Source organism: Paramisgurnus dabryanus, chromosome 6, assembly GCF_030506205.2.
Source record: "Paramisgurnus dabryanus chromosome 6, PD_genome_1.1, whole genome shotgun sequence".
In the NCBI taxonomy this organism is placed as follows: Eukaryota; Metazoa; Chordata; class Actinopteri; order Cypriniformes; family Cobitidae; genus Paramisgurnus; species Paramisgurnus dabryanus.
Window position 1 is genome coordinate 28,862,376 of NC_133342.1, and position 27,380 is coordinate 28,889,755.

Here is a 27,380-nt window from a genome sequence, read left to right on the forward strand (position 1 = left end):
CAGTGATCTACAGTTTTTTTGCGTCAAGTTTTGGTTTCAGCTCGGGTCCCAACCAAGGTTGTACTAAAAAAAGGATCGGGTACAACGTACTGCACCCAGTGGAAAAGCCCCCAAAAGTAAGCTGACATGACCCAAACCGTGGCGTACTATGCAATGGAAAAGCGCCATTTGTGTGCTTGTCACACACTGAACTCCAGGCAACTCTTTTACAAAGCTCAGATTGTGCTTACAGACCACATTCTCAGTGCTGTTTGTAGTCCAAGTCTAACAGCATTGTTGGTTAACACTGTTTCTTTACTGCAAGTGTGCCGTGTGACAAACCAAATTACTTTCTTTATAATTGCAAGGTTCTTACTTTCATGGAAACATGTATACCTAGCCTAATGTTTGTGATTTCAGGATGTTGTAATAATTGAATATGATTTTTTTCATGTTTTTCATTTAAATACCTTGAAATTTGTCTTTGTAAAATCAATCTCTTATTTTGGATTTTATTCAACTAATCTGGAAAAGTTACAGAAACTCAACTAAGGTGCTCTTGACACCAGAGTATTTTCGTTTTAAAACATCTATCTATTATACAGGCACTTGTACATTTTAGCATATTGCTCCTATCTTGACCGCACTGCAGTGACTACTTGTCAAACTTCCAGTGAAATATAGGCTTTAAGGTTAGTTTTTAAAGCATTACATAATTGTGCACCAATCTATCTCACTAGGTTGTGGCATCCGTACAACTCGGCGAGATCTCTTAAGGCTCCACCAGACGGGACGAATTTAAAATCGTCGGCCGATTTTCCAACTCTGAGAGACCCCACACACGGCGATAAAACATCGCGGGTCTAACAGTTTTGGTCGTACAGTTAGTGGTGCGCCGCCACATGGCAAAATCAACACATCACACACGAGCCGATTTGACTCCCGAGCAGTCCCAGGTCAGACGGGAAATCTCGCAAAATCTCTCGAGATCAAACGTGATTTCAGAGTAAACAATCATGGCGGACGAAGAGGATGCTGTGGCGATAGTTTGCAGTTTGTTTTTATCCGAAAAAAAACGTTCTCAAAAGAAAAGGCGATGGTCAAAGAAGTGGAGACAAGACAACGCGAGCATGGACTATACTTGCTACATCATGATATGGAGGTGAGTTGTTGTGACCCGTGATTTTGTTTACATGACACCGGTACATCCTCGCTTCCTCGTCACCTCGCTTTCTGATTGGCTACACGTCACAGTCCACAGGCTGCATGCTCGTTTGTCCCCGGGAGACACCACACACGAGAAGAAATCGGGCCAAAAAAATCCAACATGTTGGATATCCCCGATTTGAGATCGGAGCGGTCCCGAGGTGCTTCCGAGTAGACGAGAGCAGTCTAAACACACCACACACGGCAAGAATATCTGATCAGTTTATTTTACGATTATCGGAGCATCCTTAAGATTGTCGGAAGGGGTGAATCGGGGCTAAAATCGGCCTAATTATCCTGCCGTGTGAACCAGGCATTAGATCCAAGTTTTTATGTACTCTTATCAATTCCCAGATCTAAACTTCAACACAGAGGAACTCAAGCTTTTGCAGTAGCCTGTGCAACACTTTGGACTAACTTACAGGTTGATTACAGGTCTCCTTTTTCCCTGATTTTAAAGTCAAGCTTAAATCTCGCCTACTTGGAGGACTGACAATGACCAAATACATTTTTTTTTTGCATTTCTGTATGTTTTTTCTGTCCTAGTAGATCTACAGAATTAATCAAAAAAATGATTGTCCCTACTTCCCCAGAAGCTCACACTGTACTTTTATCGATTTGCGTAAAGTTATCGTTATTGTCCGGTGGTGTGGACGTTAATATAGTTATTATTGTTATAATGTGAACGATAGAACCCTTAAGTCCATACTGGCATTTCAGAAAAGATGTCTGTTTTAATCAATGCAACATTTTGTCTTCATAACTAAGCCTCTGAGTTTTTATTTAACGTGATGAAAGCGGACACAGTTTGTTGTTGTTGCTTATAACAATATGGGCAAGATTTACTTAACAGGGCCGTGTGGTTTAAGACATGAATGTAAAGCAAATGTGAAGCAATTGAGCATATGTGCTTGGCCATTTCAGTGGGTGCTCGAGCGGAGCACCCATGGGATCGGCGTATGTGCACTTGTTTATTGTAGCCCTTCCATCCATAAAACAACACACTGTGCCTCCCCTTGCCTCAGGTTGCCTCCCCTTATAAATAGAGCACTAACTCTGAGTCTGCTGGCCATTTGCGTTCACACGAACTTGTAGACATCTCGCTGGGCAAGATTGTATTTTGTATTTTTTATAGTTTGTGAAGTGGACAACACCGCAAGTTGCACTTAACCACCGCAGGTCGCACTCTGGTTATGACAACCGTCACAGCCCCATGTTTTGTTTCATGCGCTCTCTGATATTTGTGATGCTTCTTCGTTTTTTTTAGCAACACTTGCAGCCATTTCAAGTGCAAAATGATTTAAGACATGCTTTTTTCCCGGCGTTAGATAATGCCGCAAATACCAGTAATATCAAACGTGCAAACATTTTCAAATAGCGATACGTGAATCATTAAAATACTCTCCTCCCATAAATGCTGTGTTTGAAAGAGAAACTCCTAGAAATTCATATCCAATAAGCTCAGTAGCAAAAATAAATAGACCACACCTTTTCAGCTAAAACAGTGTTAACAAAAGTCTCAGTTTGCTAGGGTCAAAAACTATGGCGGGGTCTGGATGACAGGCATTATCACAGAAAAAACGTTGCATCATGACTTATGCCTGCTCTCAGGGTTACTAAATGGAAACTCATTTGTGAAGAGCAAATATAAAATTAAACATTCGCCTCATTAAAAGGTGGCCCAGAGTCCCCGCAGGCCCAAGATAACATTTTAAAGTTATGGGTACTGGGGTGGATGATGTAGTGCAGAGCTTTATATGACTTTATCCAGGGTTAAATCTTTCTCCAGGAAGTGTGACTGGATGGGTAACAAAGGGGTTGTTTACACCTGTTATGAAGATGCGTTTTAGTCGATCAGATCACAAGTGGACGACACTAAAGACAGGTGTACATAGAGTGTAAAACGTCTTGAGCTCGTCCACTTTCAACCAAATTTAGAGGTAGTTGAAAAAACTTTCGACCGGATTGCTTTTGTGGTGTAGATGCGCATGTGGCCGAATGTGTTCGAACAGCCACAAGAGACCACCTACTCTCTCACTATTGATCTAATGTGATGTACAAAGCACAATGTTTTACATTGTTTCTGACTTTTAGCGCCAACAAACCGTGTACAGCACTATTTTTTAGGGCTGCATGATAATGAGAAAATATGCGAAGGCGATATGCCTTGCGATATGTCTTTCTTAGAGAAATTATATTTTTATTTGCTTTTATTTTTAGCATTTAGATATATAATGAAATAAACAGGTAATGCATATTCTAAATATGTAATTAAAATGTGTATACATGTGACAAACAACAAGTAATGTGTAACCATAACCCAGTACTTTGATTTATTGAATATTTATATTAATTTTATAAATCCAAACTCTCTTTGCTTTCTCTTTGACATGATCAAAGCTGAATGCACTTTATTGCTACTTTACTGCAATACTTGTGAAGATGACCGCCTTTAAAGGGATTTATTAACATTGTGAGAGGTGTAGAAAGACTAACTTTATACAATAATATGTATAGTATATAAGTGATAGACAATGTAGGTCTATAGATTATAAATAGGTCTAAAGATTATAAAGTTGATAGGATTGTGTAGAAGCAGTAAAAGGGCCTCTTTTTCTATTCCTCTCTTGCAGATTAAAAGAGTTTAATCCGTCATTATTTCAGATTCAAAAGTATACTCTATATAAAGTATGAGTCAGCTTACATAATGACTGTTTGACCGTTTGAGCTATAAATGCTCGTTCAGTGCAATGGCCTTGGCATTAACATTAGTTATTTGCTGCCATCTTTGTAGCAAACATTTTAGATATAAAAAGACGGTTCATTAATAATATTATAAAAATGGGAAAAAGAAAGTGCAGCGCGTGGCCGTGACTTTATATAAACAAGTGTCATTTTTCATCGCTGTAGAAACTGGAGGCAAGCTTGAGACTGCACATGCGCATAAGAGCAGACTGACTCTTCACGGCCTCCTCTGATCGACTCTGGTTTAGTTTGATCCCGTACCTCAAGTAATTAAAATGGGACCGACTCGGATCCGACTGACCTTACAAAATATAGACCCGTGTCCTTCCGTGTCGACCTCTAATGGATACAACTATGATCAAGATCGGGAACATGGAAGGATACAATGTGACAATAAGCTTGCTTTGCGTCGCACCCAATTCATCGAGAGTCAGAGAGCACGGGAACGAACAGCCAACTCATCGGAAAAGACATGACGTACTCGCACGCATAATGTCATTATCACGGACAAAATTTGATGCCATATATACGTGGATGATTGTTAATATATTTGGGAGTGCCGCCAATACTACCAAGAACTACAGCTTTGTGTAGTAAATGCTGCTCCATCTGAAAGCAGGTGATGGCGATTTGCTACTAATCAAGGAACAGGCTTTACTGATGATATATGCGCATTACAATCACATGCGATTAATGTGTATCTCTCTCGTCCACTTGTGATCTGATCCACGAAAACGCATCTTAATTCCAAGTGTAAACAGCCTCAAAAGGTAATGTGTCACACCCATCAAGGTCTTACGCTGTCCTGGAAGGTGATACTTTTATAGTTGCTTCCTTGTTTGCCTACAGCCTTGTCACAGATGAGAGAGGTAGATACGGCACACGTGTCAGAACATGTTTTGCCCAATTCAAACTAAGCCACCGTTTTTGTATTTGATTTTGCTTTTGCTTATCCACATTTATTATTATAAGATGGCACAGTCTCATCCACCTTTTTCTGTGCAGTGCTTTTGCCATTTCCTTTTTTCACGTTGCGTCTAAATGCTAAACTGTTTGATCAATTCTTCCACCTAAAGGAATAGTTTACCCCTAAACTAAAATTGTTGTCAGTGTTTACTCGCCATTGTGTTGATCTACACTGCACGCGTCTGAGACACGTTATGGCTCCGACAAGGTTTTGTTCCTTCCTCCATCCGTTGCCAACTCGCAACAGGAACATTTCAGATGTGAAGCAGCTGGATTTGCAAGACCACAAGATTTGCCAGTCTGACTTTTTGTCTGATTTTTGGCATTCTTCCATGGTTAAGTTGGCTAAGTGGTTATGTTCTGACCGGTTTAATTGTGCTTATTGCTATGTCCTACTTTGTTGTGCTGTAAAGACAGAGTTGGTACATTTAAAAGTGTATGGGTGTTTTTTTTGTGTGGATAAATCTCTGGTCATTCATTTCTGGCCTCCTGATGATGATACAGTGATAAGTCTGCACAGGGTGTTTGTTTGAATTTTATGTATTTTACCTTGGCAAAACAGGCACCTTAGCAAAGACGCTGCTGGTTAAACTCTTTTAAAGCTATACAGTAGCAATGTGTGAGATGGAGGCTGAAATGTAAGTTGTTCTTCTGTTATGTTTTGTCTGCATGAGGTGTCATGAAAGAAAGCCTACTAGCTATTCCTTTAAACGTTACAAGTGCTCCAAATATATTTGAATGTCTTGTCATCTGTTTCTCTCATACACAAAGACAGTATGGCAGCCCTGCTGTGCCTTATACCTCTCCACTCAGGGCCACCTGTTCCTTCAAGGCCTCGCTCACATTCCTAATTCCCCCGCACATGTGTGCCTGCATCAGGCTGGGCACAGTCCAGACAAAGAGGCCTGGCAGACACACAAGGGTATCTGGAGATTATGCTGTCATCTCTTACAAGCTCTGCCTCCAACGGTAAAGCCTTCCTATCAGATTGACCACACAGAGCCGTCAACACATCAACACGTCCGCCTTTTCTCAGACGGGGTCGCGTACGTTTGCTCCGAAGCATTGATCGATGTCCTAGTGAGTTTGGCTGCTTCGCAGAAAAGACGCCCGTGCGATTTAGGCCCGACATGTTTTGATGTCTGTGCATTGCTGTGGAATGACGGCAAATCTGCTGAAAGTGTTTTTGATTTGGGCAGTAAAAGGAAGCAGATGCTCGTACAGTTCTGTGGTCTAATTTGAGCTTCCCCCCATTGAGAAAACTCATTCCATGTTTGTCCTTTTTATGTCTGCTTGCATTCTACTTACTCAACATTTGTGTAATGATGATCAAGACTTGAGTAGTGAGGGGACAGATGTGTTATTGGTTTTGGAGGATTCACCACAAAGATGAAGATTATTAGGCTTTGTATTAAGTACAGGGGCGAGCATCGCTACTATAGCCCACACTTAAAGGAATGGATCACCCAAATATCAAAAATTCTCATATATGACTTCCTTTCTGCAGTTGAACTTTTTATATCCATTCATTTAAATTATGACTGTATTAACAACAAGATTCTTGCCGACGCTGGGAATCTCAATGGCTGTGGTGACCTCATTCTGCGCTAAAGTTTGATTGCTGCTATAAACTGTTGAAATAGTTAGGATCGTGTTCCTTGTGCTAATATGCAAACAGCCATGAGTGCCTGTTAATATTAACTTCTCTCTTCACAGGCTTGACTATGGGCTGTGTCAAGAGTAAAGAGGACAAGGGTCCCACCCAGAAGTACCGACCAGATCCCACCAATCCCACCCCTGGTTCACACATGGGTCTCTACGGACCAGACCCCACCCAGATAGGCCAGTCACCGGCCCTCAAGGGCCCCACCAACAGCTACAACAGCCGCTCATCCGGGCTCACCCCGTTTGGTGGCTCCTCGTCTGTTATCACACCCTTTGGAGGAGCCTCATCGTCGTCCTTCGCCACTGTTGCTGTGAGCAACCCCTTCCCTGGTGCCGTCACAGGTGAGTGGACGAGCGATAAGACTTTTGCCTGTATCTCTGTAAAGTATCTTTGTCTAAGGAAACAAGAGCTCTTTAGAAACAACCTCAGATGTTAGATTCCACGTCTGGCCTTGTGGATCACGAGTTTTTAACATTCTCCATTCCAGGGCCCTAGAGTCCCACACAAAAATGTGAATGAAGAAGGCTTTTATTGCATCATCTTTCATGAATGCTTAATTTAAAAAGACATCAGTAAGGGCCTGAAATTCATTTATGAAATGTATGGAATTTCCCTGCTAAGATGGATCATAAAGGGAGGATTTACTGTAAATGTATTCTCAGTTGATTAATGCAAAGTGATGCATCACAGTGTGTAATAGGGCTGAGACAACTACCGGTAATCGATGAATCGATTATGAAAATAGTGTGTTCATCACTAGTCTTTATCAATTATGGTTAGGCGATGTCTACCAAATTGCCATCAGACTTTCACACATACAGTCTTTACTGGTAATTTACTGAACCTTTCTGGTAAATTAGTGCTGCCAATTTACTAGTAAGAGAGGATGTAAGGCAGGGATGGGCAACTTCGGTCCTGGAGGGCCGGTGTCCTGCAGAGCTCCAACCATAATTAAACACACCTGAAGCAGCCAATTAAGGTCTTACTAGACATACTAGAAACTTTTAGGCAGGTGTGCTGAGGCAAGTTGGAGCTAAACTCTGCAGGACACCGGCCCTCCAGGACCGAAGTTGCCCATCCCTGATGTAAGGTTACCAGTAATTTACTGGTAAGCACTATGTGTGACACCGAATGAAAAATAAAGATAACCGGCATTTAGAACGGACGACGTCAGACCACGCTGACAGCTTCGGGCCAATCATAATGTTTTCATACAGATGACGCATTTACCCCTGCACTGTTTATGGACGTTTCCACACACACAGCTGCTTAAAAGTCGGGCACATTTCTTCACCAAAGTTGTTTTAAACAGCTTATCATCTATTTGCCGAATTGCAGATGTCCTTGGCACGCCCTCTGTAAGCCTAATGTGCAAACAGTACTGTTGTAAAAGACATAGGTTCTGTTTGATGTCACCTAATGCGATGTTGTTTGGTCACGAGCAACTTCGCGATCGTCCGCATTTGCCACAGATGAAAAAACAACAAAAAACAGACCGTGGATATGAAGTCATGACCCGCCATTGTTTACAAATACAACACTGAGCTCGCAGCGCGACACAGGTAGCTTCCGCTTTCTCTCCGAGTTTACCGGTATTTTGGTGTTGATGTGTGAATGATGCCTTGCTGGTAAAAAGACAGAACGTTACTGCGTGTGTGAACAGCACATTTTTGTATTTACTGGTAAATTCATGGTAATTTACCGAAATGACTGTGTGAAAGAGGCTATTGTCTATTCTGAAACATTAAAATGGACAATGACATTGGGAAAACTTTCAATTTAATGTTTTAATCCTGTGACATCTGCTTCGCAGCGCTTTTAAGTGGTCAGCTGCATGCCAAAAACGCAAATCTATTGGAAATCAACAATATTAGGGAATTATGATATTTTAATGATATTATTATTTCTATGCACAAATTAAAAATGGGAATAAGAATTATGATTAAGGAATGAGTTTGATTTTTAAGTTTTATAGTTATTATTTTATTCCCCATTTTTTATTTTTGCATAGAAATGAAAATTGAAAAATCAAGTTATGTTAAGTGTGCATGGCACTAGGTGATAGAGGGTTTTTTTTTGTGGGCGGGTTGCAAGGGAGGACGCTGTTGTGATTGAGGCCGTGGACGAGTGACCTCACAGACCAAACTAATCTCTATTTGACATTCATTGAACCCTACTTTCATAATCTATAATTATATATTCATATGTTGCATCCATAACTGTCTAACTATTCAAAACCATGTGGCATCACTCAGACTTTATACAGATTTGTTGGTAACCATAGTGTATGCAAGCTAGTTTCTATGCTTGGAGTGTGAACAATGTAAAGTGTTGTTTTGGTGTCAGTTGATTGTGTGTTTTGTGCCAGTCTTCACTGTACATTGCATTTACTTAACTCATGTCCACTGAGCTGTGCAGTGTTGCAGGGAGAGAAAGACAGATAAAAGGATTGTGGTAGTGCTGATTTTCATAGTGTTTATTAGGGTTGTAAAAATATTTTGTGATACACACTATAATACCTGTCCGATAACCATTCTGAAGCGATATTAAGCAAAGCTCTTTCATGTACTAAGTTTGTCTGATCATTAGAAAGTCCTTACCAATCTAAAATCACTTTGTTTGTCATGAAAATTTTAGAAGATCAGCGATTATAAATATTCTTTTACATTTTCTGGAGCTGCCTGTTATGGTACTTCTTCTGTGACGCATTTTGAGTTTCTGCATGAAGGCGCCCTCTGGCTTTTGGATGTATTGCTACACCCCTAGTGTTTATGTAATTACAGTCTAATAAAACCATCCAAATTATTAATTTGCTTGTGTGTGTTTTTTTTATTACCACATACATTTTATATAAATAGTTGTGAGGAATTTCCTCATTATGTATGACGAAATTCAGAATGGAAGCGATTAAATTAGTGAGGATCCTTGGCAATCTAAAGGGGATCGCACACCGACTGCGCCGCTCAGCGCCGCGCCGTTCTAAAAAAAATTGAACACATTGTTTTCTATGAGTATACGCACACCGGCGCCGCCCAGCTGTAACTCAGGAAATTGCTCAAATCCCTGTCGCGCCACACAGCGCCACTCACATAGTTTAACATTAAATAACATCATATTTGTCCCAAATCATTAACGATTAACATTGGCTGCCAACGTATATTTTGCATTTTGAAGTAGACGCTATCTGACGAAGCTCACGCTATTTAATGTGCACTTCCGGTTTACAATACCTCCGAGTTGTCCTAGACGCGACTCGACGAGTACATTTAAGTGCAATTTATACTTTTGTGTAGGACATACGCCATAGGGTACACTGCAGTTTTCATTTATATTGCGTCATTGTTCGCCCTCGATGTGCATTACACATGCAAAACGGTAATGGTCAGTGTCCACGGGCATGTCACAGTATCGGGGCAAAAGCCGAAGAAGCAGCAGATTGTGTACCTTTTTGAAAAAGCATCCGCATTGATGGAGGTAAACAGGCTTTTGTTGCAATCTGAGTTGTTAAATTTAGCGCCTCAACTTTGTTTTTACTGTCACAAGCAGACATGCGTGCGAGGAAATACAATGCAGATCTTTTGCTTTGAGGGAGGCGTTCTAGCAGACCAATCACAGTGCTTGCGATTCGTGTAGCATTGACATGTTGTTTAATTTTTGGAGAGGTATGCCTCAGTCTACGCCGTAGGGTTCGCCTGTCTGCATAGGCCGTACAATCTACGCATAAGTGTAAAGTCAACTTTACACAACAATGTTTGTCCTAAAACAGTAAAGTGTTTTTTTCTCTGGGTTTGTATAGTTACATCAAGTACTTGTGCATGCCTGTAGACCAAACACGAAATACCTGTTCACATGACTTCACTGTTTTCACAGATTCCCATTTTGGTTGTTTACATGGAAATTATATATGTGTCATTTTCAAAAGCAGTTTTCAAAAGTTAGGACATCAACGACCCCTTACGGAAGTATACAGACTTCAGATGACTATAAGTGCAAAGTCTGTGTTTGGTTGTGGTTAAAACCAAGCAAACAATATCCCGCATCTAACAAGCAAACATAATTACAACCTACAGTTGCAGTACACTTAAATAACACAATAAACCGACTGTGATTTATTCCTCTTTGTTCAGTGATCGTTTCTCTGCTGTGCTTCTGGCAGTGCCATAAAGAGATCGCTTGTTCCCGATTCTTCTCCGTCTCCAAGGAGCAGAGCACAAATGTGAAATCTGTCTACACCAGAAAAGCGGAATAATTTGATCTTTGTCTGTACTCCGTAAACTGCTTAGTTTTATTCAATAGATAGAAATAGTGCTCTTATCACTCCACTTCTTGTCACAGGAAAAGCCCTGAACCCTGAACAAGTATCCGCTATTTCAGACAGCATCTGATCTGATAGCCCTAACCGCTAAACCCAGTGTGGTCTGGTGGAAATCGTCTCTAGGGAAAATCCGAGTTTTTAAGTTCGTGTAGGATAGTACCGCCTGCGTATCCAGCAGCACACTTGCATAAATTGTACAATTCCAGGCTGACGGTAAACCATAGTGACATGGCGTGTCATAATCTTATGCCATTAATCATCAGCGAAACTTCCAATCACCAACAGGTTTAACCTGATCCAGTATAACAGATAAATTATAACACCCACAAGAGTTTTACTCATCATGCTTCTCATCTTGGCAGATTTGTGCGTGGCTGTAATAAGTGGGACGGTCGTCTGTTGTTCACTAATGGATAATCTGGTTTTGAGGGCCGAATTAGATTTAATTCTTCCTACAACACTTAAAACCATTTCAGCATTTTCAGCCTTTGGCATTCATAAACTGCACTGGTGAAAGACACAACGTTTATGTAATCAAGACAAAGGCGACTAATAATAACTGACTGCACAGACAACTGAGCCAGGAATAAAATCAATGAACGCTCCCTTAAGCATGTCTATAAATGCTGAACCAAACTCTGTTATGTGGCTGAAATACAATCTAATGCTTCACTTTACAATGAAAATGAAGTTACTTGGGGAACTTCACTGCTTTAATGCTTTGTGTTGACAGTGCTTGTGTGATTTTTATTATTTTTATTTTTTTCGATTTTCTCGCAGGTGGTGTAACTTTCTTCGTGGCCTTATATGATTATGAAGCCAGGACAGAAGATGACCTCTCCTTCAAGAAGGGCGATAGATTTCAGATCATCAACAACACGTGAGTACCATCACATTTACAGTTACCGTCAAATTCACCAAAGCTTCCAGTTAAGCACGTCTTCCTGCGGTAAAGATGAAGATCCATCTGCAAGAAAATGTGCTGGTTTTATAATACTTTTTTTTTTAATCCACAATTGTATTTCAAGCTCATCGAGGGCCAAATCTGTCTGGGTTAATGCTTTTCCATAATGGACCATCTGTTCAGCCACCAGCCAGGTTTAGCTCTCAGTAAATGCACACGCTTCAGATTCTCCTGTAGGGCCGCAGGGAACGTTCAGGTCCAAGGACTGACTTTTTAACCGAATAACTCAAATTCTTTTGCTTTCTTGCACTGTTACTTTGTTGATAACTCATAGATGTTGGCTATATAGTTGCCACTGAAGGACATGAACCTTGGTAAGTTTGTCTGATACCAGTTGTGTTTCGCTTCACCCCACAGAGAGGGCGACTGGTGGGAGGCTCGTTCCATCAACACGGGGCAGAAGGGCTACATTCCCAGCAATTATGTGGCCCCTGCCGACTCCATCCAAGCGGAAGAGTAAGTGAATCCTGTCTTCCTGCATTTATCCAATCATCTCATCCCTTTGCGTCATAATTAAGAGAGCGTGATGGCCGGTCACACTTAACACCAAGATATCTGGTGCTGGCAAACATGCCAGCAAATATGTGACTTGTAGACAAAAGAGACTCTTTTTGCCTACTCGTACACACTTTTTTCTTTTTCCCTATTTCTTTATTGTATTTTTTGACTTCCTGCTTCTTAAAACAAACATTTTGCTTCGCACAGGTTTTAACAAAAGTCTTCTGGCACACTGAGCGTGTTTATTTGTGGGTTTCTTTTGTAATGGGTAATATCTTTATCACAGACTGTTGACACCCATAAATTTTTTTAGAAAATCAACCTGCACTGTTTGTCTCTTGGAAGCTTGACTTATATGACTTAAGTATCATATAAGAGGAAGTTTCAGTAGACCTTGTACTTTGGACCTTTGGGGGCGGTTTCCCAGACAGGAATTAGACTAGTCCTAGACTACAACACTTTTAAGAGCTGTCCAAACTGAAAACAACTTGCACTTTCCTAACTTAAAACACATCAGTGCGCTTTGTTTTGCCCCACCAAAATGCACACATGTAATGTTTTTAGTAAGGCATGTTTGTTGAAATTAGTTAAACTAAGGCCTAGTCCTGGCTTAAGATAATCCCTGTCTGGGAAACCACCCCATAATGTTCAGTGCAAAAAAGCCATGCACAAAATCAAAAGATTAAATTTGATTTTCTGTCAAAAATGATTTGCAGAATCCGATTACCGTGTTTTATTAGTTTCAGGCGTTATCTCGGAATAGCATACCTTTGAATGTCGGGACTGGCCAATCAGAATCGAGCATTTTAAAGTGCTATTTAATCAAAAGTTTAAAAAACCCTGTTCTAGAAAATTTCATACTTCGCTTAATTTCCATTTATGTCACGCTCCAAGCTTACACATGCGTCTTTTAATATTTTAGAAAAAGATCATCCACTGTTTTTCAAACATATGCAAAGATGTCACAGCATTACGTTCTTACAAAAAGCATTTGGCACACAGATGGTACTTTGGAAAAATGGGTCGTAAAGATGCTGAGCGACTGCTTTTGGTTCCCGGAAACCAGCGAGGGACTTTCTTGGTCCGAGAAAGTGAGACCACTAAAGGTAAGCGAAGTGCTGTTTGTCTTAAACACACACATCCTAGTCTGGTCTATGGCTTGTTCTCAAGAACAAACCACAGCAAATATATCTTGAATTCTTATGTCTGCATAAAATTCCATTACTTGCTCATCTCCCGGCAGGAGCTTATTCTCTCTCGATACGAGACTGGGATGAGATGAAAGGAGACAACGTGAAACACTACAAAATCCGAAAGCTTGACAACGGAGGTTATTACATCACCACCAGAGCACAGTTTGAGACTCTGCAGAAACTGGTGAAGCATTACACAGGTGGGCGTACTGAACTGGGTCAAGTTTTAGAGAAGTTTTCGCAGAAGTTTAATCAAGACAGACAATAAAATGCATTTGATTATATAGGAAACCAAATTAAATGGAAAGTAAGGGTTGTGGTTATTGTAGCACTGACATGGCATGAGTATAACATCTTTGAATACTACACATGTGGAGGTGGCAGGGTGATGATATGAACCTTAGACTGTTTTCCGTGACCAGCGCCAACAGGTGCTTGACATCTGCTGTATGAAACTCCTCCTCGTTCACCCCCAGACTACCAGTTCATCTTAGCTTAGACATTCCAAGAGAATGTCTCGGAGTTGTTTTAACATCGACACTCGACACCCGTCCATCCTACTACAGCGTTATTACTGTGACGTCAATGCCCACAAAGCCAAACCCTCATTCTTCTAATTGTGGTCTTTGTCAAACTATGCTAAACTTAAACCTCTCAGCCGTGTTCACCAAACGCATGTGGAAAGTAAAGTGGAAGATGTTATAGCAGCAAAAAACAATTAATCCTCATGGTTTTAAAATTAAATGTTCACCATGAAAATGCGGTATTGGGTTGTCTGCATACTTTAGCCCATCTAGTGCAAAATCATCCTAATTTAAGTGTGTAATTATTTTCTGTAGAGGTGTACCCTGTCCCCTAGGGCCAGTTTCTGAAAAGACTCCTAGAGTAACATTAGACATTTGATATTTGGCTTCATTTTGTAATCTGAAGAGGCCCTTGGTCTTTGTCTTGGTGTCTCCCCCCCCCCCCCTTCTTGAAGGTTTTACTCAATTTATTTTAAAGACAGTGATTAATGGGTTTTAGGGTGGGACAAGTAAAGAATTAATGACTCTTGCCCTCCTGTGGGTTATTTTATAGTCATGCTTTTTAATGGCTCCTTGAGTTTTATTTCATTTAAAATGCCGGTAAATCGTATTCACTTTTCTCTTAAATTAAAGGTTTATATTCCCAAGTCTTTCTTTTACACATGACATCAGTCTGCTTGACATCACTTTTCCCCTTTATGTTTTGTCTGTATAGAGCATGCAGACGGGCTATGTTACCGTCTGACCGCAGTGTGCCCTACAGTAAAGCCCCAAACGCAGGGTCTAGCTAAAGATGCATGGGAAATCCCACGAGAGTCACTACGCCTGGAGCTCAAACTGGGTCAGGGCTGCTTCGGAGAAGTCTGGATGGGTAAGATACATTTGCATACAATACACACAATGCTTTGCAAAATTGGGCAATAAGGCCACATACCAGGCCTGCGTTCCAGTTCATTTTTTATGACCTTCCCTCGCTAACTTCCCTCAGTCTCGTTCACTCCGATGTACGTCATTGCTCACGTTTTACGAGTGCCCACTACTGCTGGAACACTTGAAGTGGGTTCAAATGGATCGCCCTAAGCCCTTGATCACATAGAAAGTGGAGACCGCCACCTCCATCATTTGAACTGTGCAAACCGTGAGCTGCTGAAGTGACGTCACGTTGCATTCTGGTATATGGAGCTGCCTGAAGTCGAAGGAGCGAGGGTCTGTCCATATAACCTTCCCTCGTTCACTTGACGAAGTGGAACGCAATTCAAAATGGTGACAGGGATTCCCCCGAGGGGAAGTGTTTAGGAAACTTTGCCAGTGTGTGTCTAAAACTGGAGTGGAACGCAGCCCAGGTATATGGGTTTCCAGACTTATTGAACGCACACATTAATCTTATTATGGGATTATTCACGTGTGCTGTGAACATGTCTCTAATTTTCTCATAGCAGTGCAGTTTGATGAAGTGTTGATGTACTTTGGGGTTTGAGTTAGTAAATGGTTAAATTTTGTATTTTCATTTAATATGGTTTATTATTAAGATTAGGGTGGCTAGGTTTAATCCTCTTTTTTTTGTAAAGCCACACAAAATCACAGCAAAGGAAATGTTTTCACCGTGACACCCCTCACTGCAAGCTCCAGCATGCCACATCAAATGAAAAGATCTCAGGAATTTTACACATTGTGTTTTTAGATGTGCTCCAACTTGTATGCTAGTTTACACATAACTGTTTCATCATAAACGGCCAATCTTGCCATTTTTTGGCATTAAGCCTATCTTTTGTTTCACTGTGTTTATAGGTACATTTTATTTAACTCTTTCCCCGCCAGCATTTTTTTTTAAGTTGCCAGCCAGCGGCAGCATTTTTCATTATTTTCACAAAAGTTTAATGCATTTCAGAAAATGTTTTTCTTTAAATATATAAACATACAATATACCAAATGAAAGAACAAACCCTTTGCTTTCAAAAAAAAAAAAGTTTAATCCTACCTTCATTAGTTAAAATATGGGTAGGTTTCTTCAAAAACACCAAATTTGAGCAAATAGCTGAAATAATAAATTTTTTTGAAGGACTTTTGATAGAGATCAGATTCAGAGCGATCCTCAAAACATACACGGACATACAGCCGTTTGCCCTAGGGCGATTACTCTGCGTTTTATACATTGCAGAAGAGCGCCACCTGTTGGATAATACTGTTGTTACATATTGCCGGAGATACTCATCATTGGCAGGGAAGCGTTTTCTCTTAATTGACGAGTGTACTCGCCAGTGGCGGGGAATGAGTTAAATGTACTGTAAAATCTAATGTTTATTGTTGTTTATGTGCTGCTGCTGTTTGGATTATTAACTGGGGGGGCGCTATTTATACCTGGTATTAAGATGCGTTTTGGTCGATCGGATCATAAGTGGACAAGAGAGACGCATTAATGTTTACATCTGGTATTTTACTTAGTCTCCTTTGTCCTAATAATCTTTTTTCTTTGCTTGTCTTTGTTTCTAGGTACTTGGAATGGCACAACTAAAGTAGCTATTAAGACTCTGAAGCCAGGCACCATGTCTCCCGAAGCCTTCCTGCAGGAGGCACAGATCATGAAGAAACTTAGACACGACAAGCTTGTGCCCCTATATGCTGTTGTGTCCGAAGAGCCAATTTACATTGTTACAGAGTTCATGGGCAAAGGTAAGTTGCACTTGAAGTTGTCTTGTTCATCAACGTGTTGATTTATGAGCTTCATACTGGAATTGTGTATTGTCAAAATGCGTTCTACAGCCAATCAGATTGCCTTGTGAAAATAAACTACTGTGAGCCAGCCTATTACGTTTAAGCAAGACTGTAGCATGTGTTTTGTGGCCACTCTGATTGGGTGTTGGCCACGCTTCAGACAAGCCTTCTATCAAGTGTTAACACTTTCGCCCCGTGTGAATGTACCGTAAGGAGTTTCCAAGACAATGCCAAATGACATCACATGCGTTACAATGCTAGTCAATGAAAATCAATTTGTACAACTTTGTACTTGTGATGTCAGTGTTACCTGTTTTGGTCCAACACAACCATTGAGTGCCTGAAGTGTCCAGCATCCACACATAATTTTCTGGTTAAATGAGTGCATTATTCAAGTATTGGGCGAATGCATTGAGTCAGTCAGCTGCTGTTCATCAGCTTTTAATCTTCAAGTAACATGATACATTTTTTATGAATGCTTCATTGGGCTAGTTTTAATTGGCCATTGGGTGGGTTTTGTTGGCAACTCTGCAATTTCATTATGACATGCAGACCAAACAGGAATGTAAGATAAAGAGCTCCTTTACATTCCTCCTGAACTGACAAAACACGGCACAAGAAAAGGATGTAAAAACAAAGATAGTATCAGAAACAGCTTTTAAATCAAGAAAGAGTTAAATGCTGCGTTCATGTGTTTTGAAGGAGTAGTGGCTTTTTGATGTAAACACTTACACTAGCATGGAATAGTGCATATTTATGAACGATTATGCACTTAAATGTGACATTAGCATATTAGCATGAAGGTTATATTTTCACATTATGTAAAAATGGTAAATGAATTAAACGGGGTTTTCACATATTTGTATAAAAAGTCTAAAAATGCTTTTCTCTATACCTCTGTCTTTCAGGGAGTTTACTGGACTTCTTGAAGGAAGGCGAGGGCAGGCATCTCAAGCTGCCCCAGCTGGTAGACATGGCCGCTCAGGTGAGGGACTCCACTATAAACCCAGCCTGGTATTTCCCATCTACTGCACACATAGTCACGCACAGCTGCTCAGTCTGTAGCAGAAGCCTGTCACAGAGAACCTGGACGAGCAGCATGTCCCCGAGCGACAGGGTTTTACTTTCAACCTCCATCTGGCTGTCATATTTATTTAATATCCGATTTGACATTCAGCCATCCGCGTGTTTCTCTCAGTCACTATGATCTTCATTTAATGCCTGGAGCACTTAACCGCCACTCCTGTGGGGCCACTTCACTTTAATGTGTCTACTCAATTCTGCTCTGTTCGCTTAAAAAGCTCGCTCACGCCTTTGCCTCCTCCAGCTCTCTCTCTCTCTCTCACTCATTTTCCTTTAACCAATGATGTATATTTCATACTCTTTAAATGGAGCTTATACAGGTGATCTTACTGACACAGGTTGTCCTTTGATTTTGTTTGCTTCCAATTTGGATTTTCACATCTTTGAGTAAAACCGGGCTTGTTTAATCCCACTTTTTTTTTTTTAACTCAAACTAGTACTGCTGTTTGCTTTTCCCATGCTTCCTTTCCTTTCGTCTGAGCTGTATTTGAACATCTTGCCGGTTGGCTTTTATGTAGGACGGTTGGAGTTGCTGGATGCCTGTTGTAATTTCCCCTCATCTTGTCTAGATTGCAGATGGCATGGCTTTCATTGAGAGGATGAACTACATCCACAGAGATCTGAGGGCTGCTAACATCCTGGTGGGCGACAATCTGGTCTGCAAGATCGCTGACTTTGGACTGGCCAGACTGATCGAGGACAACGAATACACTGCTAGACAAGGTGCGTGGATGTTGAAGTTCAATGTTAACACTTATTTTCTCAGCTCGTTATCATAAACATTATCCCTGACTCGGTTTGGTCATTTGCAATTGGAAACATTTTGTTTAACATTAGGACTAGCCATATGAATAGCCAGCCATTATCAAGAATTGTGCTGAAAATTACATCATAATCAGCATCCAATCATGCAAAATGACTTCACTTGGTGTCTAAATCCATTATCTCTTATCTTATCCCTTTATCTCTTATACCTTAATGACTGATGTATGCTAGGACTCTGTGAGGATTCTGGGAGTGAACCCAAACCAAAAACATCAACTCCAGACTGATAACTGTGATGCTTATGCAAAAACAAATGACAGTTTGAATCTCACCCCATGTTTTTCTGTCCTCTCTATCTAGTCTCTCTAAAATGAAAGCAAAACAACTTTGTTAAATTTGTTTCCTTGAATTAAGTAATGAGATTGGTGAGGATGGTTTAAAGTGCTGACACATACTTTTATATTAGTAATAGCCATTGAGTGCTCTGCAGTAATTCTAGAAACTGTGTAACAGTGCCATTGTTCTTCTAGGAGCCAAGTTTCCCATTAAGTGGACTGCACCAGAGGCGGCTCTGTATGGCCGATTCACTATCAAATCTGATGTCTGGTCCTTCGGTATTCTGCTGACTGAGCTGGTGACTAAGGGCAGAGTGCCATATCCAGGTAGGATAAATTGACTGCAAGACATTTAATGTCCGTTCACATTATAACTTGAAAAAATATAGTTTTATAAATCATTTTTATATTAAAGAGCATAGCGGAGTTCACACCACAAATATAACAATAAAGATACAATGACAGATATCGTAGGGATCACTTTCTGAGCTATTTTTTTCCAACTGATAAACAATAAACGATTGACAGCCAATCAAATCTATTTGAACTTCAAGTGCATGAGCACTTAAAATGACAGGGGAGAAGCTCATAGCTGAGGTCCATTGCATAAAATGACCTCAGGTATCCAGCGCTGATGCATTTGCTGTGAAATTCACTACGTAATGCTTTTTCTGCTTTATTTAACTACGGCAAAAGGTAAGATATTAGATTACACAAACAAGATTCAATGTTTAGAGTTATGCGAAACACAGCGTGTTGAGGACATCTGCTGGTAACCCGCTGTGTAAATGCAACAAGAACAGCATATTTACAAATTCAGTGATATTTAAACAATTGCAAAAGTTTTTTATTACAGGAAATATGCAATATGCCATTTAAGCTAAGTGATTTGCGTGTTACAGTTACAGTTATCGTGCAGTGGTGTAGAGGCTAATATATTTATCATTATATTTAAAGTAGTTATAATTAGCGTTATAATGTGAACGACCCTTTAGTCTCATACACAACTGTAGATTTCTCTCTTCTTTGTTTTTTCTTTTGTTCTCTTAGAAATAACTGCAACTTAGAAATAACTGCAACTACAACTACTACTAGTTTGTTAATTTAAAATAGTTTGTTAATTTAAAATAGTTTGTGAAACTAGAGTTTATTTTAATACATGGGTCAGTGACAAGATTTGGCAAGATGGAAAATTCAAAAAATCTTTTACATTGTTTTTTAAAAGCATGCATCAGGTTTATTTCACATAATACACATAAATATGTGTATTTATGTTGATTTTATGCAATAAAAAATTACATTTGCACCATTTTTATGAAAGTTAAGACTGAATGGACCTGAAAATGTCAAATGGTGTTACCGCCAGTTTGCGCCAAAGAATGAGAAATATTAAATATTTTATCCACCTTGATGGCATGTAAACGTAATCATCAAACAAAAAATCATTTTAAAATATCATTTTATTAGTTATTTCCAAATGTACATGGTAATGCATTTTCTATTATTTGTCCTGACATATGTTAAAAACAGCTCTGATTTCTACATAAACTTTGACAAATGATGCAAAATGTATGTAAAAAAATATATTACACTAGATGATTATATTTTATTCCACATTTTTTATGAATACATTTTTATTTTCATTAAAAAAATACTAGTTACACCAATTGACACAGACCGGTTACACCACATTGACATTTTTGCAATTATCCCCCAAATATTCTTTCAAAATTAAATAAAACCAGAAATTGTAGACTTGGTCCTCAAAAAAGAGAATCTATGCAAGTAACCTTACGGACACGAAATACGTCATTTCATTGACCCACATTCAGTCATAAGGGTCAATTTTTTGAGAACAAAAAATAAATTTAAAGATATAAAATCTGGAATCTGGGTGCAAAAAACGAAACATTGAAAATTGCTTTTAAAGTTGTCCAAATGATGTTCATAGCAACGCATATTACTAATGCACAAACTATTTTCAGGGAACAAGATCTTTACTTGAAAACCAAATGATTATTGAATAAATCTTATTGGTTCTCACGTGTCTTATGACAAAACACGCATATGACAACTAGTCATGACGGTGAACTATTCCTTTTAAAGGCATTTTTGGTACTTCAGACATTTCGAAATTCAAGTAATCATGATAATCAATGACTGTCATGTGTTTTGTGTTAACCTTAGGCTTTGCCTCAGATCTCACGCCTCAACATCTGTTGCTTAAAGCATCAAAATTTGGAAAAACTAGATTTGAAATCATCATTAGCAGGATTCCAGGACGCTTAATGGTTCATTTTTCTAGGATTTCTGTTCTTTAACAGTCCACCTATAAAGAAAAGCCAAACTTTGTTTGGTTGTTTTATGTGTCAGTCTGGCTCTGCGAGCCTATATTTACCTGAACCTGAAAGCTAATTGTGGTCTTTGGGTTCACACAAACATTACAGGCAGTTGTGTTTAAGATTAAACTCTTCGGGTAGATACTCTAGATCTCCAAAAGCTCCTCTGGCATTGAAAGTCAGGTCCAGTCTAAGAGGAGCTGATTCTACTATGCCCCCTACTGGAGCAGAGGTGCCATCTGCCGAAAGGTGCCATCTGGTGGGTATGAACGCCCGAATGGACACCAGTTCTTCATTTATCACCATCTGTCCTCCTGGCATTAGTAGTGCTTACCTAAACCCTTTTATTAAGATTGCACAATTAAGCCATCCATTGATGGTTTAGTTATTGATGGGTCTTTCATGAAGAACCCTGGATGAGGTTGAATTAAAGTTATACAGTAACTTCCTTTAACAGACGTTTGATGCTTTTTTTATGATGCTTCATATCTAAAGGCTGTTTGACAGTGTTTGAACAACGATGGAGAATAAACGGGGGACACGATATAACGTTTATAATCTACAATTATATGATCAAGTTTTGCTAAGATATCGCAGGAAGCTTTTTAACCTTCCACTTTTTATAAGATTTATTGATTTGTTTAGCAAGCGAAAGCCTTATCGTTGTTAGCCATTATGCAAGCAAGTTTTTGTGCTATACATTATAGCAAGCTAAACTTGAAAAAAAAATCACTCTGCATAAAGAGACTCCATTAGGAATTAGTTGAGGAAGAGACCGCAGCACCTGTTTAATTTTAGTCTCAAATCTCTTGTGCTCTGTGGCTTCCAAGCTAAGCATCTGCTGTGTTTCTCTGCTAATTACACAAACTAATGTAAACGCTTCTGTGTCAACAGGCATGGTAAACCGAGAGGTGTTGGAGCAGGTGGAGCGGGGCTACAGGATGCCCTGTCCTCAGGGCTGCCCGGAGTCGCTGCACGAACTGATGCGGCTCTGCTGGAAGAAGGAGCCGGACGAGCGGCCCACATTCGAGTACATCCAGTCCTTCCTGGAGGACTACTTCACCGCCACTGAGCCACAGTACCAGCCCGGAGACAACCTGTAGGAGCGCTACAGGACCCAGAGACTTGCCATCGAGACGGTTTTCGAACTCATCGTGCCACCTCCTCCCTTCAGCTCCCCGCACACTCGCCTTTCAAAAAAAATTTAATGATTCTTTTTCCACCACCCGATCAAACTGAATTAGAGCGTAAAAGTGAGGGGATGTGGTGTTTTATAGCATGATTTCTTTTTATTTTGTTTTTTATGTACCCGAGTATAAGTGTGTGTTGTGGAGTTGATGATGAAGGCGGTGTATGAGAGGTTTTGGAGTGGGACCACATCATGCCCCCAGAACTCTGTGAGGACGTAATAGCCTGCAACTGCAGAGAGAGGGCGCTGTGAGCTCGGTGCGGATGGCTCGCCATTGCACAACGTTAGCTTTTTGTTTTTATTTTTTGTTCCCATTTACTTGTATTCTTTTTCACATGAACACTAAATCCTCTTGTAAAATCAAATTCTTAATGTTTTCCTTTCCCTTTGCTGTTCGTTTTTTAGTAGTTCGAGTAGTTTATTAAAAGTGACCAATAACTGTGGTTGAATCAGTTGGCGCTAATACAGAAACTTAGTGCTATTGCTGGGACAGAACTGAGGAAGTCAGAAAGAAAGAAAGAAAGCGAGAGAGACAGAGAGAGAGAGAGAGCATGGGGACATTAGCTTTTCTAAATGTATGAGAGCTTGACTTGTGTGAAAACATTTGATTTCATGATCAATTACGATTTCTTTTATTGCAAATCATAAATCTAATTTCATTCATTTTCGATCAATCTGAAAACTTGAAATCATATCTTGGGAGATGATTCATATTTTAAGGGTTTCTATCACGGTTTACAAACTATTATGATGACCTATTGCCGTTTTAACCAGCTGCTAATTTTCTGGTAAAAGTCAAACTTAGTGCAAACACATTATTTTTCTTAAATTATTTACCAGAGACCATTAAGAAACACTAAACCTCTTCAGTTTAGCCATCATTTCTTATGCCACCAGTTTAACACTTAGTGGCAGAGTTTATTTTTTTACATGCATACGCATCTAAACTGCCATGTTTGTTGCCCACATCAAGGTACAAATTTGTATGCGCAAATAAATATAGTTTATTTCACATGTTATTTCTTTATAAACGTGCTGTTTGGAGATTATCATCGTTCCTTCATCCTGACATCCGAATGTGAACTTGCTAACACGGTTGAATGCGGATCCATTAGTTGTGTCATCAGATGTCAACTTTTTCTTTTTGTCATGATCACTGTGAAATATTCAGGTACTGCAGATTTAGACCATTTACCAACCAAAGTTTTAATATATGCCTTTCCAACCTGAAAGCAAAAAGCTTTACAGTAAATAGCGTCACCAACACTGCATATTACTGTTTGATGGTCTCTTTGATCTGTTTACTTAAAGATGAAATGGTACATGTTTAATACAGTGAGCTAAACACCACCGTGCAGCAGTACAGTATTACACTATTAAATGGGTCTATGTATGTGTTTTTTTGTAATTGGTTTATTTTATCCATAACAACAAATGCTTGGATGGCTAATTTGTTGTGTACGTTTTCATTTATAGAGAGGCCTTGCTTTTCCGTGTTTGTTAGCTCTTTGTTCCAGAGACTTTCATCCACACTACTTCACCACCATCTGTTTTTAAAGGGCTACGGACAAGTCTGTGCAGAACTCATTCGTTGATTTTGTTGTCTTGAAAATAAAAGAGTATGTAACTTTGATGTAAGGTGAGGGTCTCTGATGCAGCGTTTTAACTGAATGATGAGGACATTTTTTGTGAAACAGTGGTTACGATTACTAATCTGAAGAATTTGTACAGTAAAAAATAAAATTTTACTTAATGCTTTTAACCGTGGATTATTACTGGAGTTTTGTACTGTGTTCCACACCAAAAAGGTCAAAGCATGATCCAATAAAGACATTTGGGAATACACTCACCTAAAGGATTATTAGGAACACCTGTTCAATTTCTCATTAATGCAATTGTCTAATCAACCAATGACATGGCAGTTGCTACAATGCATTTAGGGGTGTGGTCCTGGGCAAGGCGTTGCATGGTTGTTGATGCCAGACGGGCCGGTCTGAGTATTTCACAATCTGCTTAGTTACTGGGATTTTCACGCACAACCAATTCTAGGGTTTACAAAGAATGGTGTGAAAAGGGAAAAACATCCAGTATGCAGCAGTCCTGTGGGCCAAAATGCCTTGTTGATGCTAGAGGTCAGAGGAGAATGGGCCGACTGATTCAAGCTGATAGAAGAGCAACTTTGACTGAAATAACCACTCGTTACAACCAAGGTATGCAGCAAAGCATTTGGGAAGCCACAACACGCACACGCGGATTGGCTATAACAGCAAAAGACCCCACCGTGTACCACTCATCTCCACTACAAATAGGAAAGAGAGGCTGCAATTTGCATGAGCCCACCAAAATTGTACAGTTGAAGACTGGAAAAATGTTGCCTGTTCTGATGAGTCTCGATTTCTGTTGAGACATTTAGATGGTAGAGTCAGAATTTGGCGTAAACAGAATGAGAACATGGATCCATCATGCCTTGTTACCACTGTGCAGACTGGTGGTGGTGGTGTAATGGTGTGGGGATGTTTTCTTGTCACACTTTAGGCCCCTTGGTGCCAATTGGGAAATGGTAAAATGCCAAGGCCTACCTGAGCATTGTTTCTGACCATGTCCATCCCTTCATGACCACCATGTACCCGTCCTCTGATGGCTACTTCCAGCAGGATAATGCACAATGTCACAAAGCTCAAATCATTTCAGATTGGTTTCTTGAACATGACAATGAGTTCACTGTACTAAAATGGCCCCCACAGTCACCAGATCTCAACCCAATAGAGCATCTTTGGGATGTGGTGGAATGGGAGCTTCGTGCTCTGGATGTGCATCCCACAAATCTCCATCAACTGCAAGATGCTATCCTATCAATATGGGCCAACATTTCTAAAGAATGCTTTCAGCACCTTGTTGAATCAATGCAACGTAGAATTACGGCAGTTCTGAAGGCGAAAGGGGGTCCAACACAGTATGTAGTATGGTGTTCCTAATAATCCTTTAGTTGAGTGTAATTTGATCCCTGTAACACTGGAGTTGCTGGAAATGAGAAACCAGAAGATGTACAGAATCAGATTTAACAATTATTTAGGGTAATTTAAACTTTTTCCACAGCGAATATATTTGTGTTACAGGAATGGTTTACACACAAATATGAAAAATTATTCCGTCATAGTTTACTTACCTTAAACCAATCACAGGTGCATATGACTTTCCTTATCAATTAAACACAAACAATTTTATATTAAAAGCTCCAATAAGCACATATATGTCATTCAAGTAACAATAGGTTTGTGAGAGAAAATAAATATGTTGAGTTCATTTGAATTATACATTTAATTTGAATTATTAATCAATACACTAACTTCATTAGTTTTGTGTGTATCAATGATTTGAGACCCACATGACAACTAACTCAAGACACATGAACAAATGTCATTTATCTAGGATGGCATGAGAGTAAGTGAAATATGAACATTTTTATATTTGGGTAACCTTTAAGAAAAAGTAACTCAACAGTTGTTTATTAAGATATGTTTGACAATTACACAATTAAATAAATATGCTGTACCTTATATCTGACAGTGATTATATACTAACATTTAAGTTCAAGACAAGATTACGTTGCAGATACTCAAAGCTGTCACATGATAACACCCTAAAATAGTGGTTTTCAAACTGGGGTCTGGGGACCCCCAGGAGGGCAGAGGTGGGCATTACTGGTCCTGGAGGGCCACTGTCCTGCAAAGTTTAGCTCCATCCCTAATCAAACACACCTGAAAATCGAATTTAAGGTTGCAGGATTACTTGAAAATGACATTTAGGTGTGTTTGAATAGGAATATAGCTGAATTTTGCAGGACAGTGGGCCTCCAAGACCGTGCCCACTCCTGTTCTAGGGGTCCCCAGGAAATTTAGACTTAGTTTATTAGGTATTTCTCTCTCATTTCTTGCTCCATACACATTTGCTTTATATCTTTCTAGTGTGTTTTCCTTATAAGACTCACTCCCTTTAAACTCAGTCACTGGGCTTCGTAAGGCATAATTCTTTGAAAAGCGGCTGTAGTTGCTGCAGTATAAATACATTTGAATTGATAATGTTTGTCTACAGGTTTATACATCCCGCTTTAAGCTAATTGTAGCCAATTATATATTCATTATACATAAAAAAATATATACATACATGTGTGTGTGTGTGTGAATATATATATATATATATATATATATATATATATATATATAACAAAAAGCCTCTCACAAAAGGTGCATCATATTTGGGGGTCCTTGGCATCATAAAGTTTGAAAACCCCTGCCCTAAAACAGTGTTTGGTTGAAATTGAAAATAACGTAACTAAAAGCATTGCATTAAACACTATTATACTAGCTTTTATCAGGATATAGGATGTTTACAATGTGCCCTTTTACACATTAGTGCTGATAAAACTGGTTGCCTCTAGTTGGTTTACACATCATCATGCCTAAAAATAAATCAAATGGGGGAAACATTGTTAGAGGTATGTCAAAACTGAAAATCCACCACAAACACATGTTAGACTATAATGTGTTATTTTTATGGGATGAGACCTATTCCTGTGAAATGTATTATAGGATAGGTTCACCCAAAAAAGAAAATAATTTTATTTGCTGACCCTCATGTTGAGTATGAGTTATAAGCTTGCATGATTTTTTTTTAAAACAAAAGAAGATATTTAATAAGTGAAGGTAGATGAAGGTACTCGTTGACTTCCATGCTACTATTTGTTTACCCAATGGGTCAACTCTTACAGGTTTATACCTCATAATCGACGTGAGGGTGAGTAAATGGCAGAATTTTCATTTTTAGATGAGCTATCCCTTTAAGGTTACACTGATCAGTTTGAGTATCCATGCTTCATAATGTGACTGTAATATGAAGGTGTC

The 27,380-nt window shown here is 39.5% G+C and overlaps 1 protein-coding gene across 1 annotated transcript in view; it reads left to right on the forward strand.

Annotated features, from left to right (window-relative positions):
- The window catches only part of yes1 (YES proto-oncogene 1, Src family tyrosine kinase), a 33,445-nt gene extending 9,204 nt beyond the window's left edge, over positions 1 to 24,241 (forward strand). The window contains exons 2-12 of the mRNA XM_065276484.2: positions 6,613 to 6,903; positions 11,658 to 11,757; positions 12,199 to 12,297; positions 13,342 to 13,445; positions 13,583 to 13,732; positions 14,772 to 14,927; positions 16,547 to 16,726; positions 17,677 to 17,753; positions 18,421 to 18,574; positions 19,147 to 19,278; positions 22,185 to 24,241. Of these exons, the coding sequence (XP_065132556.1) occupies positions 6,621 to 6,903; positions 11,658 to 11,757; positions 12,199 to 12,297; positions 13,342 to 13,445; positions 13,583 to 13,732; positions 14,772 to 14,927; positions 16,547 to 16,726; positions 17,677 to 17,753; positions 18,421 to 18,574; positions 19,147 to 19,278; positions 22,185 to 22,393 (1,644 nt within the window). The 5' untranslated portion in view covers positions 6,613 to 6,620 and the 3' untranslated portion in view covers positions 22,394 to 24,241. The remainder of the gene's footprint in view (positions 1 to 6,612; positions 6,904 to 11,657; positions 11,758 to 12,198; positions 12,298 to 13,341; positions 13,446 to 13,582; positions 13,733 to 14,771; positions 14,928 to 16,546; positions 16,727 to 17,676; positions 17,754 to 18,420; positions 18,575 to 19,146; positions 19,279 to 22,184) is intronic.
- The last annotated feature ends 3,139 nt before the right edge of the window (positions 24,242 to 27,380 follow it).